At 35.1% G+C, this 19,773-nt stretch overlaps 1 protein-coding gene across 1 annotated transcript in view; it reads right to left on the bottom strand.

Annotated features, from left to right (window-relative positions):
• PKHD1L1 (PKHD1 like 1) overlaps positions 1 to 19,773 on the bottom strand; it is a gene marked incomplete at both ends in the record, with an annotated part of 150,274 nt that overhangs the window by 121,104 nt on the left and 9,397 nt on the right. Inside the window, 9 exons of the mRNA XM_079722158.1 lie at positions 708 to 818; positions 1,988 to 2,058; positions 6,200 to 6,242; positions 7,149 to 7,222; positions 7,749 to 7,802; positions 11,166 to 11,259; positions 12,492 to 12,549; positions 16,732 to 16,840; positions 17,756 to 17,900. Of these exons, the coding sequence (XP_079578284.1) occupies positions 708 to 818; positions 1,988 to 2,058; positions 6,200 to 6,242; positions 7,149 to 7,222; positions 7,749 to 7,802; positions 11,166 to 11,259; positions 12,492 to 12,549; positions 16,732 to 16,840; positions 17,756 to 17,900 (759 nt within the window). The remainder of the gene's footprint in view (positions 1 to 707; positions 819 to 1,987; positions 2,059 to 6,199; positions 6,243 to 7,148; positions 7,223 to 7,748; positions 7,803 to 11,165; positions 11,260 to 12,491; positions 12,550 to 16,731; positions 16,841 to 17,755; positions 17,901 to 19,773) is intronic.

Here is a 19,773-nt window from a genome sequence, read left to right as displayed (position 1 = left end):
CTATCAGAAAAATTACGTGCCAGGTGCATGGGCAGATATCCTGTCTCCTGCGCGTCAAGGTAGGTAAGGTCATTATAACTGAGTGGGAAGACCCCCACTATTACATTCATCCCCAACTTCCTATTTGAGCTGCCTAGCACCCTACCTCTGAACAGATCTGGACCAGACATATAAAAGTGATGCATAACCAGAGAATCAAGCCTGATGTGCAGCTGTGAACATATAACACATTAATTGATGCTCTTTCTAAGGCCAATATCATCTATAACTACTGATGTCCAGATAAGGCACCGTATATGACAAGGGGATGAGGAGAGTATCCCTAAATACCACTTTAAATTTTCCCATAATTACCTAATCCATTAAGAAATAATAACAGTTCAAAAAGGTAATTTAAGAGTCTATTAAATAGAGGGTACGTGTGTCGCTAAGTGTGGTGAGGAATTTGTTGATGGCAGCCATGATGCTGCCATGCAGTGCCCTTCGGTGCTGACCTCAAAGCCCAAATCCTGGTCATATAAGGCTACAAGGAGTGGTCCTCACTGGAGAATTGCAGTGGGAAAAGCATCAAGCCCCGGAACCAAATGCCCATCTGAAAATACACAGCTTTTACATTAAGCATTAATTAAGAAAAGACTGTTATTCTTCTTAGATTTTATTAAAGAAAAGGAAGGATTGGTTCTTTTATTAAAAATCATGAAAATTACCTCCAACAAAAACTCTGACTGGGAAATCTGTCTCATCAAAGAACCGTCCACTTATTGTTAGCATGGTGCCGCCTTGAATGCTTCCTTGTGAAGGTGAAATCGTAGTGACCTCTGGGAGGGGGAGGGGAAGGACAAGAAATACAATGTCATGAATATTGCACATAAACACAAATGTTTGATTTTTACCAATTTTCCAAACTACCTAGCCATAGTGTATAACACAGTGAAGGTACTGGATTACCAAATGAAAGTATCAGGTGTTTCATTATTTTGTCTCTGATGCAATCCTGCAAAGAGGACTATAAACATGGCTTTCACAGAGACCTACACCTTCTGGGGACCAGGCGTTAGTGGTAACTAGTACTAAAGAGACACTGTAACAGAAGGATCCAGAGAACAAGGAAAACCTGGGCTGAGCATAGATGTTTGGTTCCAAAAGAAAACAGGAAGGCATAGAGAACAGCCTCTTCTCTATGCTCTTGAAGAATGAATCTTCCTTATATTTATGGGCCAACCTCTTATATTTATATTTTTTTCATATACTAATATATTAACTATGATTGGAATTCTTGTGGCTTTATATATAAAAGTCTTAGGTATATTGGTAAAATAGCCCAGTGCATGACATATGGTAGGTTCTTATTAAAATTTATCCTTATTAGTTCAATCTATCAAAGTTCTATGTATTTTTACATAGGAGTTTCTCATTAAATAAGTTTCTAGAAAAAGCCAGGATAGATCACATTTGATTGATTCCAAGACATACATTTTTTTCACATTTGAACATTGAAATCTGAATCATCCCAGACCTGGAAGGAAGTACAATTCTTCCAGAAGGGTTTGTGTTTGCTTCTGACACTCTCCTAGGGGCATTACCAACCTGGGACCTCTTTAAATTAAAATAAATTAGGATCTGCTTGAGGATTCTTCTGGACCACACTGACAGCATAAATCTCAGAGAGTGCTGGTTTGTGGTTTAAATTGACAGCAGAGATTTTTTTTTCCTCCCTTGATCAACAGCCCAAGTTGAGATGCACAAGTTTCCCTGCTGTCTCTTTTAGCGTGATAAGTGTCTTTCTCAATCAACCTTACACCAGAAATGTAGTTTTCGGGATCGTAGCTTAATGTCAGGACTTCCTATTTCACTCCTCATCTTAGGTGTGTTTCCTTTCTTAGAATTACATAACATAATATAGTACACTTTACAGTCACTGTTGTATTTGATTTGATGAAATATCTCTTCTCCCGCCCCCCATCCCACATACAGAAAGGTCACATACCTGCATATGTTTGAAACATTGAAATTTTATTGAGAGAAGAAACAAAATATGCCATTTTTTGTGGTAAACTCCTGTTTAAAAAAAGTAAAAATCCTTGCTTTAAAAATGACCTTTATTTTAGGAAACTGTTTCTTTTTTTTTTTTTTTTTTTACTTTAGTGATAGAAATCATATCATAATTTACAAAGGAGCAGGAAAGAACTTTTCAGGAGGATAAAAATGTTCTACATCCTGATTTAGTTATTGATTACACAAATATACAAATACACGAAGACACATTTGTCAGAACTCACTGAACTGCACACTTAAAATACGTACATTTTATTATATGCAAATTATACTTCAATAAAGTAAGAATTTATATTAACATAAAAATAAACAGACAGGAGGACTGCCTTTCATAAAACTGGGCTCTACTGATGACCACCCCAGCGTGCTCTATGCTCTTATAACCCATTTACTGTCAGAATAACTAACATTATTGAACACTTATCAGGTATGCTAAGATTTTTAAGCTTTTAAGCTAAGATTTTTTTTTTTTTTTTTTTTTGCGGTACGCGGGCCTCTCACTGTTGTGGCCCCTCCCGTTGCAGAGCACAGGCTCCGTATGCGCAGGCTCAGCGGCCATGGCTCACGGGCCCAGCCGCTCCGCGGCATGTGGGATCTTCCCGGACCGGGGCACGAACCCGTTTCCCCTGCATCGGCAAGCGGACTCTCAACCACTGCGCCACCAGGGAAGCCCTAAGCTAAGATTTTTTAAGCTTTTAATGTATTAATGCTATTAAATTTTTAATTTTATATCCCATGAGGTAGGTAAAACTCAGAGAATTTTTATCTTAGTCAAGATCACGAAGACAGTAAGTAGCAGAGACAGAATTTGAACCCAGGCAGCTTGAGTCCAGAGCCCTGGGTATTACACAGTTCTCCTCTCTTGCCACTAACTTACATGAGAATACAAATGGATGAGAGCAAGTTCACAACAGTCCACCAGAGCTAAGTAACCCTTAATAAACACAGAACCTATTCATATTTTTGATAGATACATACTTGCACTTCCATAGTCTAGAGGGTTAGGAAAGGAAGGAATCTGATCGTAAAATTAAGTGCTGTTCTCTTAATTACCTCAATTAAATTCATAATTAGAAAAGTTAAGAAATTCTAATATTAAGACCCTAAACCCATTCATCATAATTATAACACAATGAACTGGAATCTAAAAGGATAATGCAAATCTTGTGGTGGAGACCAAGAGTTAACACCCTATAAGTCTAACACAGGCATTATAATTTGCATTGGCAAAGCTAAAGAGTCCCTGAAAATATTTAATGCTAAATTAGTTATTTAAGAAGTTCATACTAGATTTTATATTTTTATGTTATAAGCTTTTCAGTTGATTTCTCAAATATCTGAAACGATGCCAGTTCCGACAATGTTGTCTGTGGTCAGATCCTGCATCTGAAAAATTAACTCTGCTTTTTAAGTTGGTGGGAAAATTGCCTCCTGAAATAAAATTTGAATGTAAATTATTTGGTATGACACTGCAGTGACTTTCACTAATTCATTGATAATGACTAGGCATTTCTCAATTAAGCGAGCCTCATCTAAACCTTATCAGTTTGGAACAGCTGTTGTTTGAACTTGGGGTAATAGAAGAGAGAAGGTTGGTTATTAAAGGAAATACAGAATGCACACAACATTGTAAATCAACTAAACTTCAAAAAAAAAAAGAAATACAGAATGGGTGCCACAATAGTATCTAATTGGTTCGTCTGATATTCAGGAATACTCCTGAAATTTGTAAAATATGGATTTTATAACTTATAAAATGACAATTTTTTAAATGCCATGTAATCTTAAAACTAGGCTCTTAAGTAGTAAATGTCATATTTTTAACAGTTATCTTAAATTCATAAGATTGTTTTATATAAGAACACAATTTCTTAAATTCTGAGACACTAATACAAAAGGAAATCCATTGGCTTAAAAAAGAAAAAAATGATTATAAGTCAAGATCACAGAATTAACAATTTTATGCAATATTTTTGCCTATATATGTGCAAATTTTCTGACTTTTAAAATTGGAAATTGAGGGCATGTTAATGTCACATATTGACTTACGTATACTTATTAATCACATTCAAGCTTGATCACTCAAATGTTCTATTTTTGGGTAATTATTTCTCTGAGAGACATATGATGGATTTGGCAATTAGTACCTTCCATACAGACTCAGGACTAAGAATTCACTTTTCTCACCTTAGGAAGAATGACATTGAGAGCATAAAAGAACCATATATAGTTCATGAAATAATTTAAAACTGAGTAATTGTTGCTTCTGACATATTTTTTTAGTATTTTCAATAAAATCTTATTGTCGTATCTTATCAAATTATATGTAAGTAGGCCATGTCCTTGCAGCAAATCACAGTTAAGTCATGGGACTGTGTCATTTGCCCCATGTAAATCATAAAGGTAAATCTTAGCACCATTTATATTATCATCCACTCTGGCTTATCTTGAATTATAATATTCTTCATGGTTTTAGTGCAGTATATATTATTCTATAATGAAGTTTCCAGTGGGAATTCTCTGGCAGTCCAGTGGTTAGGACTTGGTGTTTTCACTGCCAGGGCCTGGGGTCGATCCCTGGTCGGGGAACTAAGATCCTGCAAGCTGCGTGGCACAGCCCAAAAAACTAATAATAAAAATGTTTTTTAAAAAGAAAATACAGTCCCTGTGCTTTGGGGGGCCACAATTTAAAAAAAACAGTGTCCAGCCCAGGTTTATAACTTGGTAATAAACATATTGCCTCTAGGTGTCTAGAACTAGCTCATGTCTAAATACAGTGATAATGGATTTGGTTTCACCGACTCAACTGCATTTCCATACATGCAGGGACCAAATCTCACCCTTCTCTTGCAGTCTGTAAACAATGAACAGGAATAACATCTACTCTCATTACAATATTGCCACTCTTTCCAAACTTCTAAGCACTGAGTCTCTCTTCAGAGACCAAAAAGAAATCAATAGACCTATTTTATCATTGGTCTAATACTGACATATTAGGACTGGATGGCTAAATCTTGTGACTTATTTGGATTTCTATCAACCAGCTCATTTTCCCAGTGGGAGATGCTATGACATTTTGGGAAGAACAATTCATTTAGGTTTGGCACATCATGGTCCTGCCCATAAAAGGCCATTAGCATGCTATAGTTAGTGGGACAGCCAACAAATGCTACCCCCCCCCACATTTGCAAATACTCCAGGAGTGGGGTGATCCCACCATGTTAGAGAATCCTGAGTCAGGATGTGAAATACTGATGAGATGTGGTTCTGTGACTGAAACCCTCCATCAGTCATGGCAGAGCACTGGAATAAAAGGCTTAGGCCCTGGAGTCAGACTGCATGGGTTCACATTCTAGCTCTGCTTCCTACCGGCTGAATATCCGTGGGCAAATTATTTAATGTTCCTAAGCCTCATTTTCCCAGTGTGCAATACGGGGTGGATGATAACATTCAGTTTATAGGTTCTTTGGGAGTATTAAACTAGATAATATATGTAAAGTGCTTAACACCGTGCCTGCTACTAAATGTTCATTATTATTACCTATAATATGACATTTGCAACATGTGTTGAGACTTGCATATTCTGATATTTCTGTAAGCGTGTGATGGTCTTTCTGACTGAAATTAGGATGTAGGATATCTGGAAATAAGTTCTAGTTTTACTAAAAATCATAAATGTAAGTTATTAACATTGGTGTTAAAATGAACAATTAAAAGCTATAACTACCATCTTTCACAACTCTGTTTGTCCTGATACTTTAAGAGAAAACCATTATCAGGTAATATTAACCATGAGGTTTTATTTATTCTTACATTAGTTCAAATCAAAATTTAATTACTTAGCTATCAAAACAATTTTAATTAAATAAGAAGGACTACAAAATAACACTTTATAATATCACAATCAAAGATTTTTTTATTTATTGTTTTAGGTAATGCTAGATTTCCCAACAATTGGAAGGCCATGTCTGAGGCACAAATTATGAGTGAACAGGAGTTACAGATCCCTTAAATGTTAATTTGGGGGAAGAAAGTGATTAATTTTTTAATCTAGGGATCTATATAGCACAAAGTAAATGTACACTTTTATTTTATTTACCCAGTTGAATTAATTATGAAAATTATTATTTACAAAATGACTTACCTTCCATAATCACTATCCAAGATGAAGCTGACATTGTGATGACCTGGAATTAATTAATATACACAATCAATTAAATTCTCAATCACAGTAGAACAATAAATATGTATTATAAAGCTGATTTAAAACAAAGAAAAGAAATATAAAATTAGCAGTGTAATTATGTAACCATCTACTAATCCTCAAAGAAATGAAAACTGAAATATCTTAAAGTACCTAGTACTTTAAGATATACAAAATAATATGTCTCAAGGTTATAACCAGGAAAACCTGACAAAATACAATAATGAATGAAGGAGAAGAAAAGAATATATATGTAACCATATTGCCCTTAATTTTCTTTCATTCACTTAACAGTTATTTAATTGGGTCAGACACCCTGAGAGATGCAGGGTGAGCACACAGTTTGCTCGTCTCAAAGAGCACACTGCCAAGTGGAGGATACAGTCAGTCCAAAGCAATGACACAGAGAACTAAAAACTGTGATAAAGCTATCAAGCAAAAGGAGAACGAACTTTGATAATGTAAGGCTGGGGATCAGGCTTTTTTGAAGACGTGACATTTCATCTGAAACTCTCAGGATGGGAAGTTTGCAAAGGTCCTGAGACAGAAGGAATAAAGCTCATCCAATAACTAAAAGGTTTATGAGTCTGAAGTACATAGAGCAAGGCGAAAAAAACAGAGTAAAAGTAAAGCTACAGGTAAATTAGTAATGGAATCATCTGGATGACAGAAGAAAAGAAAAAGAAACTTGAAGAAGCTTACTTCAGTGTCAACCTTAGAAAAAGGTAATTCATACATGCTTACATGACACTGAAAAGAAGCCAAGGTAAAGAGGAAATGTTAATTTTTAAAAAAAGGGATGAGGCCACAGGAGAGGTCTAAGAGAATATAAAACAAGGAAACAGTCAGACATTTCTGAGAACAATGAAGAATGATGACTGACACTTACCAATGTAAGTTCCAGTCGTCTTACAAATCATAGAACCCATGTCTCCATTTGGGTGATCTAGTTTTAGACCATACCTAATAAAATACATATGTTAATTTCAAAGTTTATATTGACACTAAAGTTTTAAAATATTGTGTTTCCCTTAAAAACACCTTATGAATTTCAGAATGTATATCAGGATAGAAACTGTTGCTACAACAGAAATTTTTGTAAAATGAAAATACTTCCCAGTCTTGGTTGAAGTTATTTGAATAAAACTTCATTTGAAAATTAAATATTTTGTAATTAATTTGGTTATCCCCATTGATACTCCTTTTAAAGAATTTAAAACATTACCAAGTGAAACAATTATTTGATAAAGGTATTTCTCAAAACATCTTTCTCAAAATAATCTAAAAGCAGTTCATATCATACCATACTGGAGATAGTAGATATCAGGTTACATCTAACTATATAAATGATTGCTAATTTACTATAAAAATATTACAATCTATACTGTTATAAAGCATTCAGCTATGCAATACTGCTAGAAATTATTTAAATCTAGTATGTTTGTATCTACTATTTATTTTTCTAAAGCAAATTATTTGAATTACTTACAAATTATCAGATTGTGGTATGAGAAGTTCACAGGGCATTCCTCCAATATAAACTCTGTATAAATATTTTATTGGAAATGATCAAGTTGTGTTTAATACATCATTTCAAAATGCTCTCCTCCCACCAAGTTTACCGCTACCTTATATTTTTTTCCCAATCACTTATTATTATCCATCATTCATTCACTCAACAAATATCTATTGACCACTTATTATGTTACAGTTTTTGCTCTAGGTACTGGAACACATCAGTGAACAGAACAAAGATCCCTGCCCTTATAGAACTGACATTCTAACTTGGGGAAAATGACAATAAACATGATAATAATAATATATTTGGCGTGTTAGGAAGTGATAAATACTATGGGAATAGAAAATGTAGATAATGGGGACTCTTCCACCTGAAGTTCAATTAATTCAAATACAAAATATAATTTTCTAGTTAAGTTTCATACTATAAGAATTAAACAAGGCCCACAGCAGAGGTCCCACAAAGTAACTGGATGAAGAGGATGTCTAACAGCATCAGTGTCAATGAAATGGGAACAAGAAGCTGAGAAGGATTAGAAGCTGAGAGGAAAATCTGCCTTAACATTTCCCCAGCTGACTAGGTCGACCCATTGCTTTAAGGCTGATAGAACCCAAGGAGATCGGAGGCTTGCAGATAACTGACTGCTATCACATTCTTTGCACCATCAGAACAAACCCCCAGCTTCTGGGACAGCAAATCCCATACTCAAAATAAGGCCAGATACAAACCTCAACTATAAAAAATAGAGACTTCTATTTGCAGAGAACTTTGAACTTTTTAATATACACACAAATTCTTTCATTTGATCATTACATTAGGTTGTAAAGAAGTAAACTGAATTACTGTAACCATTTTAGAGATTTATGAATTCATATTCTCTTTCTAACTTCTTGCCTCACTGCAACTAAATAATAAACTTAGCAGCAAATATTTATAGGCACTTACCACATTTAGTCCTTGCAACGACCTTATGGCTTAGTAACTATTACCCTTCCATTTCACAGATGAAGAGACTGAGGCAGGGAGGTTAAGTAGTTTGCCCAAGCCTGCAGCCAGTAAGGGACGGAACAGGAATTCAAACCCAGACAGTCCTGCTCCAATGTGTGCTCTGAACCGCACCCCGTAATTCCCAAAGTGGTCTGGGTTTGCCTTTCTATGGTAATACTAACCTATTTGGCCTTAAATACATATATTTAACTATTTTTCTCATCTGATCTTTTAGACCAAAAGTGCCTTAATAGGCACTAGGTCCTTCAGTCATTTGCATGTCCTCTATCATTTGTACCTGGTCTGAATTTGGAGATTGGGCCAAACTGACAAGACTTGTGAGAAGCAAAAGCAGCTTGAGCACTTGGGTCTCCTGACGTCCTGCCCAGGACTCGGCCCATTGTTTCCTGGTAACAGAATTCAGGCACAGTGAAATGCCTTGAGGGCCCCAGTGTCACAATGAATGTGGTAGAAATGAGATAAATGCAGCTCTAAAACCTTTGTGCCTCCTATTAATAGGTGTGTGAATTTTTTTCTATTTATCTATACTATCTCAGGGTTACCAGAGTATAGGGGCTGGGTAGCCTGCCCTCTGAGGTCTCTTCTGACTGTGATGCTGTGATGTCATGAAATAATTTTTATCCATTCCTTTGTATTAAACAGAAGTAAATTTCAACTACAGTGGAGAAAGAAAAGGAATCACTTTGAAAGTTAAACTTTCTATTTTCTGCCATCATTAGGGAAAGGATGACTTAGAGAACCCAAATTAAGAATTGGAATATAAGACATTCATAACACTAGGGGGTGTGGGGAAGGGATGCACTGGGAGTTCGGGGTTAGTAGATGCAAACTACTACATATAGAATGGATGAACAACAAGGTCCTACTGTGTAACAGGGAACTATATTCAATGTCCTGGGATAAACCATAATGAAAAGAATATAAAAAAAAGAATGTATATATATATATAACTGAGTCACTTTGCTGTATAGCAGAAATTAACACATTGTCAATCAACTATACTTCAATTTTTAAAAAAGACATTCATATGGACTTGAGGATATGGGGAGGGGGAAGGGTAAGCTGTGACAAAGCGAAAGAGAGGCATGGACATATATACAGTACCAAACGTAAGGTAGATAGATAGTGGGAAGCAGCCGCATAGCACAGGGAGATCAGATCGGTGCTTTGTGACCGCCTGGAGGGGTGGGATAGGGAGGGTGGGAGGGAAGGAGATGCAAGAGGGAAGGGATGGGGGAACAGATATATATGTATGACTGATTCACTTTGTTATAAAGCAGAAACTAATAAAAATAAATAAATAAAAACTCAAAAAAAAAGACATTCATAACACTCAACTATATGGAAATAGACAAAATCTTTATTTATACTAAACTGTCCATATAAAATGTTAAATATTTGTTTCTCTATTTTAGTAGTTCTTTTAAGATCAACATGAATATTTCTAGAATATTATAGATTCATGCAAATGTGATTTAACTGAGAGTTCTACCCCACAGAATGCCAGATAAATTATCTTTATTTCATTTAGTAAAACCTTTCTAATTGCATGTTTTACAAAATTATATATTCATATGTACGTGTATGTGTGGTGTCTGAGTTATTATTTATCCATTTATTCATTTTACATATGTATTCAGTAAGCATGAAGCATCTTGAAAGCTCTGATACTGATTCTGTAGGAAATGAACAGGACTTTCAGTCTTTCAAGGCAGAACTGAGATAACCCCACCTATGCTAGAGGAAGATAACTCTAGTGACAGTGCTAGTTTCCTATCCAAAAGGTGGAAACTAGTATTTTTTGATGTCAGGTAACCAGCCAATGTTACCATCTGGTCCACAGTTAGTATACGGAGGAACCAGGATTCAAATCCTAGCCTGTTAATAAATTATTGACAGTTTTTAGTTTCAGCACTGTCCCATACATGACATGTAGTAGAAAAAGTGCCAAATTGCCTGTTAGGAGACTTGTGTTCTCCTCCTGACCTTGACTAGGTGATGGACTTCCAGGCTTCCAAGGTGTTTGTTTAATATGTACAAAATGAGGCAGTTAGATTAAGTAACAAAATTCTCCAGTGATGAAGTTCTGTGACTTTAGCTTAATTACTATTGGACTTGCTTCCACGTACCTTCTATAAATAAAATCCATCATAGAAAAATAAGCAATTATGTCATACTAAAAGAGAAAGGTATCCTGGCCATTGCTTCTATGTCAATGAATCATGGCAACAGTCTATTTTTCTTCCTCTAATATGGCTGAAAAACACTAGTTAATCCCATCACATTGTAGTGGTTTTTAATATCATTGGACCCATTATTCATGGGATATCATGTCTCATTTATGAATTATAAGAATATGTTTCCACATCAAAAACTTACCTTAAAATCCTAACATTTCTCCCATTTGAGCTTAGTGCTATATTACTTCCATAGACATCAGTGAAGATTCTGCCTTGAATTGTTATTAGTGTACCTAAAAACAAAACAAAGAAAAAGCTCTGTGTAAGATTATCTATCCATATACCCATACACTTAATATTAAAACTTTAGAGGTTTTCCCAATAAAGCAAGCATCCAGACGCTTACATCTTGTGTTCACTACTATTGTTTAGCATTGTTCTGAAAGTTCTAATACAATAAACCATGAACAAATAATTATAGTATTAAAGAGATATCTATAAGTATTTATAGCTTAAAGAGGTGTTTCGTGGAAGATAGGATGAATTATTCAATAAATATTGCTTGGGTCATGGGTGATTTGAAAAAATGTATATAAGATCCCTACCTTATGCCAAAAAATGAAATAAATTCTACGTGAAATAAAAATTAAATATAAACAATAAAACCATACAAACTCTTGAAAAATAAGTGAAAATTTATATAATATTTGTATAATCGGGATGGTGGGATCTTCTACAGCATAAAAATAAAGGGAGAAATAACAAAGGTTAAGATCTATAGATTTGATAATAAAAATTAAGTGTCTGAATGACAGAAATATCACTAATAAATTCTAAAAGCAAATAATAAATTCAAAAAATATTTCCTATCTATATGATGTATATATGGTTAATATTCTTAAACTGCAAAGAATTCTTGCAACTTAATATGAAAAAAATGACTAGCCTTAAAAAGGGAGATGAACCAATAATTTATAAAAAGAAGAAATACAAATGGTTAATAAATACAAAATTAATTACATAAATCAAAGAACTGGAAAAATTTTAAAAAAACCAACTATATTCTTCACATAAATTCTTTTTAAAAAAAAAAAAGAAAAGGAGAAAAGGCCTCCTGCCTTCCAGCACCCAGTGTCCACTGGGCTTGGAGCGGGTGGAGCCAGGGCCAGTGCCCTAGGAGAAGGTATAGGAGTAGAATTTTTCACATAAATTCTTGAAATAAAATGAGTACCTAGAATTGTTAAGGTTATAGAAAAAGGCATTTTCATATATTCCTGTTGGAATTATAAACTGGTATAACTATAGCTATTATAATAAACACTGGAAGCAAACTAATGTTCAATAGAGGGAAAGTTTAATACATTATAATAGATTCAGATGCAGCTATTAAAAAGCATTAAAATTTTTTTAGTTGTTTTATAATCAGAAAATGCTATTTATAAATTTTTAGGTATCATAATAATTTTATGTACTAAAAATTAATTATTATAAACAAACAAGATATTTCAGCCGTCATATAACAGACCTGGAGTTCCAGATAAAGGTGTGATGCTCCTTATTGTTGGGGTTCTGAAACTTTTTGCCTGTAAAATAATATTGTTGATAAGCAGTCATCTCTATTTTGTTCCTAGTTTTATGAAATATCTCTGCTTATTACATTACTTATATTTGAACAATATCCATAATATGACTGTCAAAATATTCCTTTTATATATGAGAAATAAAGTTCAGAATATTACTCTGATTATTCAAAATCTTTTCCTTATCCCCTAAAAATCCTCTTTCATTTCAAAGTGTTTCTACTTGGAATTTTAAAATTCAATCATCCTTTTGTTATCAGTGTAAGTCAAACCACAGTAATAAGGCTCTCTGGTAAAGATTTTTAAGAATTTGGTGGAATACAATTAAAGAAAGCCTACTTTGGGTTAAGATTATAAAGAAAAAATAGCAAAGCATTTTTCAAAAACGTAGAAGCAAAACTTGGAAAGAGTTCATCAGAGTAAGCTTTAGTAACTAAGCTAACGATAATTTTCTAGAGTTATTATACAAAAAATACTTAGAACACCACCTGACACATTGGTTATTATTATTCAAGTAAACATATGCCAACTTCTTTTTAAAAGACAAAATGAGAAATAATTACCACAAAAGGGAAATTTGAAAAACAAAATTAATTCTGAACAGGCAAAAAGCAGAGCTGATAGACTAAGTTTCCTCAATAACTGGGATACAAGCAGATCAACATCTACACCTAAAAACAAATAATGTAGGAGAAAAACAAGCTAGAAATAGATCAAGAACAGTCCATCTGCACAAACACAAGGGTACCTCAGAAAAACAGAAGAGGACAGAAACATGGGCTGTATTTTTAAGGAATAACTGAAGTTTTTTGGAGGAGGAAGGTTGCTGGTGGAGAAAAAGATGGCCTCTACATGAATACAAAAATTATATAAGCAAAGTAACCTAACACAAAGTAGACTCTCACTAAATGTCAGCTGTCTACCCCCCCATTCTCATTCAGGAATAACCTAAAAGAAAGATGCCCAGATACTTAAAGTAAAGGGACAGATTTCTTTCAGACTTCCAAGAAGAGATAAATTTTGTAATTTGAGGCTAAGAATGACTTCAGACTCATTCTTTTACACTTCAGAAATGGTTAATGGAGAATCTATGTAAAAGTAATAAGTAATATAATACCTAGTCAAATGGACTTTGGGCAAAATATCATTTTTAGAGGTAGTAAGGGAAAAGCTAGAGGAACTACCAAGTTGTGTGTAAATCAATCTCTCTAAGCCACAATGTACTCATATAAATTACATCTGTGGCAAAAAATAATTGAAGAGTGCATATTAAACAACATATTAGTTACTATTATTAGTTGAGGAGCTAGATTAGAAACAGATTTTTAATTTAATACACCATCTACAAAGAAAAGAATCAATGAAGATGGCAGAGCAAGTTATTTTATAGAAAATAGAAAATGAGGGAGAAGGTTCTGAAAATTAAGAATAATTAGTCTGAATAATAGCAGTCAAGGATAATGATAAAAAGTATTAAAGATAAAATCAGAAAATAGTATGAAAATTAGATGCTACAAGTATGCAATTTTGTAAAGGGTTTTAAACAACCCAATAAAAGTGTGCAAAAGTTATTGGTCCTGATAAGAACAAAAAGTAAGCGTAAGAACTTAGAGACATTTAAAACAACTGGACATTGCTGTGACATTTTTATTGTATTTTACATAATATTGAGCCACAACAGACTGGAAATTTTTAACAAGATGATCCTTCACCATGGGTTGTTTAAGACACAGGACCAAGAAACAATGGAGATATGATTTCAAAATTCCAAACTAGAGTTCTATATCCAACTAAACTGTCAACCAAATGTGAGAGTAGCATGGAAGTTTTAGTATTGGAAGGATTTTATTTTAACCTATTAGTAGAAGGAGTTTATTTTCTAAGTACACTTTTCTCCACTAATATGAGGGAGTAGTGAATCAAGAAAAAGGAAGACATAAGATTTAGGGAGCAAGTAGTGACATGAGGGAGAGAGGCAGAAAGTCCCCAGAAAGCTGGTGAAGGGAGACCCCATGATGATTGACTGCTGTGCAGCACATCTAGAGAACAGGCTGCCCAGACTGGAGCAGGAGCACAGAATTCGGGAGTGATGTCTTTTAGGCAAAGATGATTTGATAAATTACCTAATGATTTAAATACCTTGAAAAAATATCATATTTCTGGTGCAGAGTTTGATACACAGAAAACTAGGCAAATACCTACACACACATAAAAACCCAGTTATTAACTCCAAGCAAAACAAAATACTGTATGAGAGAGAAATGTAGTCACAGTACAATACTTGTTTCAGCTATGAATATTACTTATACAGACATAATCATGTTATGAATATTGATCTAACCAAAACTGGGGCAAATCTAATTGAGAGAAGGAGTGGGAGGATATCTGTGTGTGTTGGAGGTGGGAAGGGGTAGCATTTTCATCTCAAACATGGCTATAATTTTCCTCTCCCTGTATCCTCACCTGCGATGTCTTTGCAGCTCTTCCCATCAAGAGATGGAGGCTTGAATATGGACTGGCCTTGGAACTTGTTTCAGCCATTAGAATGTGGTTCAAGGAGCGTGACATTTCTGAGCCTAGGGCTAAAGGCTCCCTGCATACTTCTGCTCTCCTGAGGGATCCCTGCCTCCATCATATGAATAACTCTGGGCTACTTTTGGAGGGTACAGACACTATACAAAACAAAGCCTAATCAACTCAGTTGTTCCAGCTGAGGTCTCCCAAATATGAAAGCACCTAGCCAAGAGCAGCAAAGCCTCCTACCTAATGCACCACAGACACACAAGCAAGCCCAACAGAGATCAGTCTACCTCTGCCCAGAACAGAAGAACCACACAGCTGACCCGTGGCTACATAAGCAATATAAATGACTGCTGCTTGAAGCTAAGCTTGCGAGTTGTGTTACACAGTACAAGTTAATAGATATAAGAATATAGGTGCTAAATTCTCATCTTCCATTGTAAGAATTATCAATAAATAGATAATATTGATAGTGTAACTATTCAGAAATAGCAATAAATATATTTCTAATTAAGAAGCCTATTATTAGAAATATCACAACAAATCATATAAAACATTATTTGTACATACATTAGAAATAATATGTTTCTTCTTTAGAACAGGGGAAAGGAATAATAACGTGCATGGCCTTGAATGTTGTATGTGAACAGTATAATGAAGAAGGACAGAGAGATCAACAGGCTACAGCAATAATGGCTGAGAAATGACAAGGCCAGAATCAAGACCAAGGCCATGTCAGGAAAGAAGATAAGGGGACGATGAACTTTAGAGCTAATCTGCAGGGTAGGATCATCATGGTTTGGGGCTGAAGATGAAGGAAAGGGAGAAACCAAGGATGTAACAGGTTTCTAGCTTGAGATGTGTGAGAAATACCAGACAAAAAGTAGGGTTAAGGAGGAATACGAGAAGTCCAGTTTGAGATTTGTTGAATTTAGCTTGCTTTGGAGCCATTTTGGCATTTTATTCTAGGAAACAAAAGATGGCTCCACATTTAAGGAGAGAGAAGGGAGCCAGAGATATTTGGGATTCATATTTGGCAATATATTTGGGAATCGTAGACGCTTCTTGAGGACAGAAGTCATAACTAATTTCCTCAGCATTTCCTCTTATATTGGAACATTACAGCACTCGGTAATTGACAACTTAAAGCATAAATACAATTTTTTAAAATATATGGGATGGTCCTTAGAAGAAAATGTATTATAGTGAACACCTATATTTAGGGTAACTAAATTTTGAATGGCTCTGTGCTACATGCAGTCACATCTTATCTCATTGCATTAGAAAGTACAAAGAAAGGGAAAAGAGTTATGTCTCTATTTAAAATGAAGGTGAGTCTGATGAAAACAGAAAAAGGAAACTCAAACTAAGAGCAGAAATGGAGAAAGAGAAAAAAATAGTATGAATAAGAAAATAGTTTGGAAGTATACAAGTTTAATTCATTAATAAAATTAACTTAAAAAGGTAAACATGAAATGATAAAAGAGCTTCCATTACTATAGAAGATAATTAACAGTGGGTGAAATTAAACTTAGCTACATGCTAGTAAATTATTTAATGTGGAAATAGATAACAATCTGTAAAATTAAAAAATAAAAACCCAGTTCCGCAAGAAAGAAAGCGTACGATCAATTATACGTAAGTTAGAGAGGAGATGCCACGTACATGGAAGCTGCAGGCCCAGCTGTTGATGTGACCTTTGCAGATATTATTTTCTGCAATAGGAACCCCATCCACACTGACTCTAATAGTGTAGGAACCTTCTGGCATTGCTCTGGAAAGCAAATGAAGAACACATAAGGAATGCAAAACTCTGTTATTTAATGTATAGCATTAATGTACATGTCATTTTTGAAAAAAAGTGCCTTAAATTCTAATTGTTGTACAATTAAATTCAATTTTATATTATGGAAAGAAGATGATCTCCATCCTGAACTCTGTACTGCAAATTCTAACATTATAGACCCCAAGCAAATGCTTATTCTGACTAATGCATTGGTGCTTATTGAAAAGGAAAACAAATGTAATAATAATAATTTAAAATAGTAACATATCATCTCGGTGCAATTATTTTATGCTTTACTTTTTAAAAAGTTTTAATAATGTTTCTCTCTAAGTAAGCTGACAAACAGCCTAATGTGGATGGAATCCGCTGAAATATGGGCTACCTGTCTCAGTATTGAAAGTTGCCATTTAAAATGATTAATTTTTTCTCCTAAGTTGCTAATAACAAACATCAATTTGAGCTGATAGTAAAGAACTTGAAATGTCAGTCTACAAAATGATCATCTTTAATCTTAATGACTATGTCAAGATTCTGAACAAAATTAATCAAACTGGACAGTAAGGCATAAATTTGATATTTTGAAGAGCATCATCACAATTTAATAGTGGCCATTTATCTTCTAAAAAAGATCAATAATGATAATAGCTCTAATAACCTGGGAAAGGATATAGAATATATTTTGATCATGCCAATATGTGGAAAGAGTATTATAACTGAATATAATAAAGGTATAAAATAGTCTAAACATCATGAAATCAAAAATAATAGCTGAAAAAATATAGCTGATAATCAGAAAAACATTATTGTAATAGCCAGAGTGATAAAACTATTATAATACTGACATGCATAACTGTGGTTCTGATATGATGAAAATGATTTCATTAAAGATACTTTAAAACATACCTAGTATAGCACGTAATTTGAGTTGAATGACTTGAATCTTTTTCTACATCACAAGAAATTGATCGGAAAGAAGAAACTAATTGCACACTGTTTCCCAACTCAGCATTATCAACTCCATAGTTAAACTGGTTTGCTTGAGCAAAACCTGTAAGAATGAAAGCACACAATTATTATTAATGGAACTCTGTTTCCAAAGATCCAACACTTATTTCGTATTGAATCATTTAATAAATAATAAGAAATAGTACTGATGTAAGCAGTTAATCTATTTCATATTCACCCCTATGATTGTAATCCTCTTTGGAAACATGAAAATTAGCCTTTAATTAATTTATTCATAAAAGCAATGCTTGAGAACCTATTATTTGTCAGGTTGTTAACTGCATTGTAATCAAATGGCTTATATCCCAGTAACAGGGTGGGGAGGGGTGGAGAAACAGACAATATACAAATATATACCACCAGATGCTATGTCTAGTGGAGATAACTACTATGAAAACAGCAGGCTAAAGGGCACAGAAAGAGGAGACAAAGGGAACACGATTTTATAAGACATGGGGTCCTTACCTTGAGTACCTATAAAGCAAAATCTGAGGTAAGGACTTGCAAGTAGATAGTTTATTTGGGTGGTGATCCCTTAGGGACAAGAGAGAAGAAAACCTGAAGAACAAAACTTGGACACCACTGAAAACAGCTGGGATTCAATCTTGCTGGAAAAGACTTTTAAGGAAAATATAGACTGCCTCTCAGAAGCAAAGAATCAATGGGAAGAAGCATTTATTCATCAAATCCTGTCCCATTAGGTGACAGTTCCCCGTGGGGGAAATGGCTTTTCCTGCACTTTCAGGCTGCACATAGGTATATGCCATCTGGGTTCCAACGTCTCAAGTCACCGCATCAAAGAAGCCCTGGGACAAAGACATGCTGTGGGACCTGGAGGCTAGAGCTGGAAGCACAGACTGAGTCAAAGTACATGGGGAACTTTCTGCCACTTCTGTGGCTAGAATAAGAGGTGGGAACCAGGATGTGAGGCTGAGTAAGAAAGGCATCTGATACAGTTGATTCCTTGTACCATACAGATATGCTCAGGCCCTACTTTTAAGTACAATCCATTGTCAGGTCTACAGGCAGTGGCCACCTAAGAGCTCTGCTAAAGATTTAATACAAGAGGGTTAGTGGGACATGCAACAGGCCACAGTTAATACACCTGGTCTTGAGGCTATAATTAATATGCATGTCCCCTCTCTAGCACCCATTGTAATTTCCCTAACCATTAGCCAGCACTTCAGCTAATGGAGTGTTGCTAACCTTGGTCCTGAGGATCTGAGCCCAAAGTTGCCTTGCCCATGTCTGGTTGTGGTTGCCACCTATGCCTATTCACAGTTATCACTGCACATGGAGGCCAAGAGATGCTCCAGGAATACCGTGAATTCCAGACATACTGCTCCTCATCTGCATTAGGTGAAAGCAACCCTCCCTCTTCACAACCATCAGAATGGACGATCTCTACCAGTCTACTACTTATGTTTGCTCAATTCAAACTGATCGGTCAGTAGTGGTAGTTTCAGTTCAGTGGAACCCATATTGGGACCCCTGGCAGAAGCATTCTCGATCTGGAAACTCAGACCCAGAATCCAGCATAACCTAAAATTGCAAGGACAGAAAGCACAGATTCAATTTTTGGATCATTGGGAGTGATAATGACAGGGAGTAACCCTTCACTCCCAGCTCCATGTATTCCATCTGTTGGGAAACAAGTGTGGATCTGCCAGTGGCTCAGTGCATATGGCACACGATGGAGCACAGCATCCCACTCCACAGGATGTTGTTCACAAGCTGGGTTCTTAGTCTTGCCTTTTGTAGGCTGTTCCATCATTCTATGAGGCCACATGTTTCAGGGTGATGCAGGGTTCATGGTCATGTGCCCATTATCACTACTTTTTCACTATAAAATATGTTCCTTGTTCTGAGGCCCTGTTTTATGGCATCTCATGGCGGTAATTCAGACTCTATATGCT

This window comes from Hyperoodon ampullatus, assembly GCF_949752795.1.
Source record: "Hyperoodon ampullatus genome assembly, chromosome: 17".
In the NCBI taxonomy this organism is placed as follows: domain Eukaryota; kingdom Metazoa; phylum Chordata; class Mammalia; order Artiodactyla; family Ziphiidae; genus Hyperoodon; species Hyperoodon ampullatus.
The sequence above is the reverse complement of the archived record's forward strand: the minus strand, read 5'-3'. Positions and strand labels throughout refer to the sequence as shown.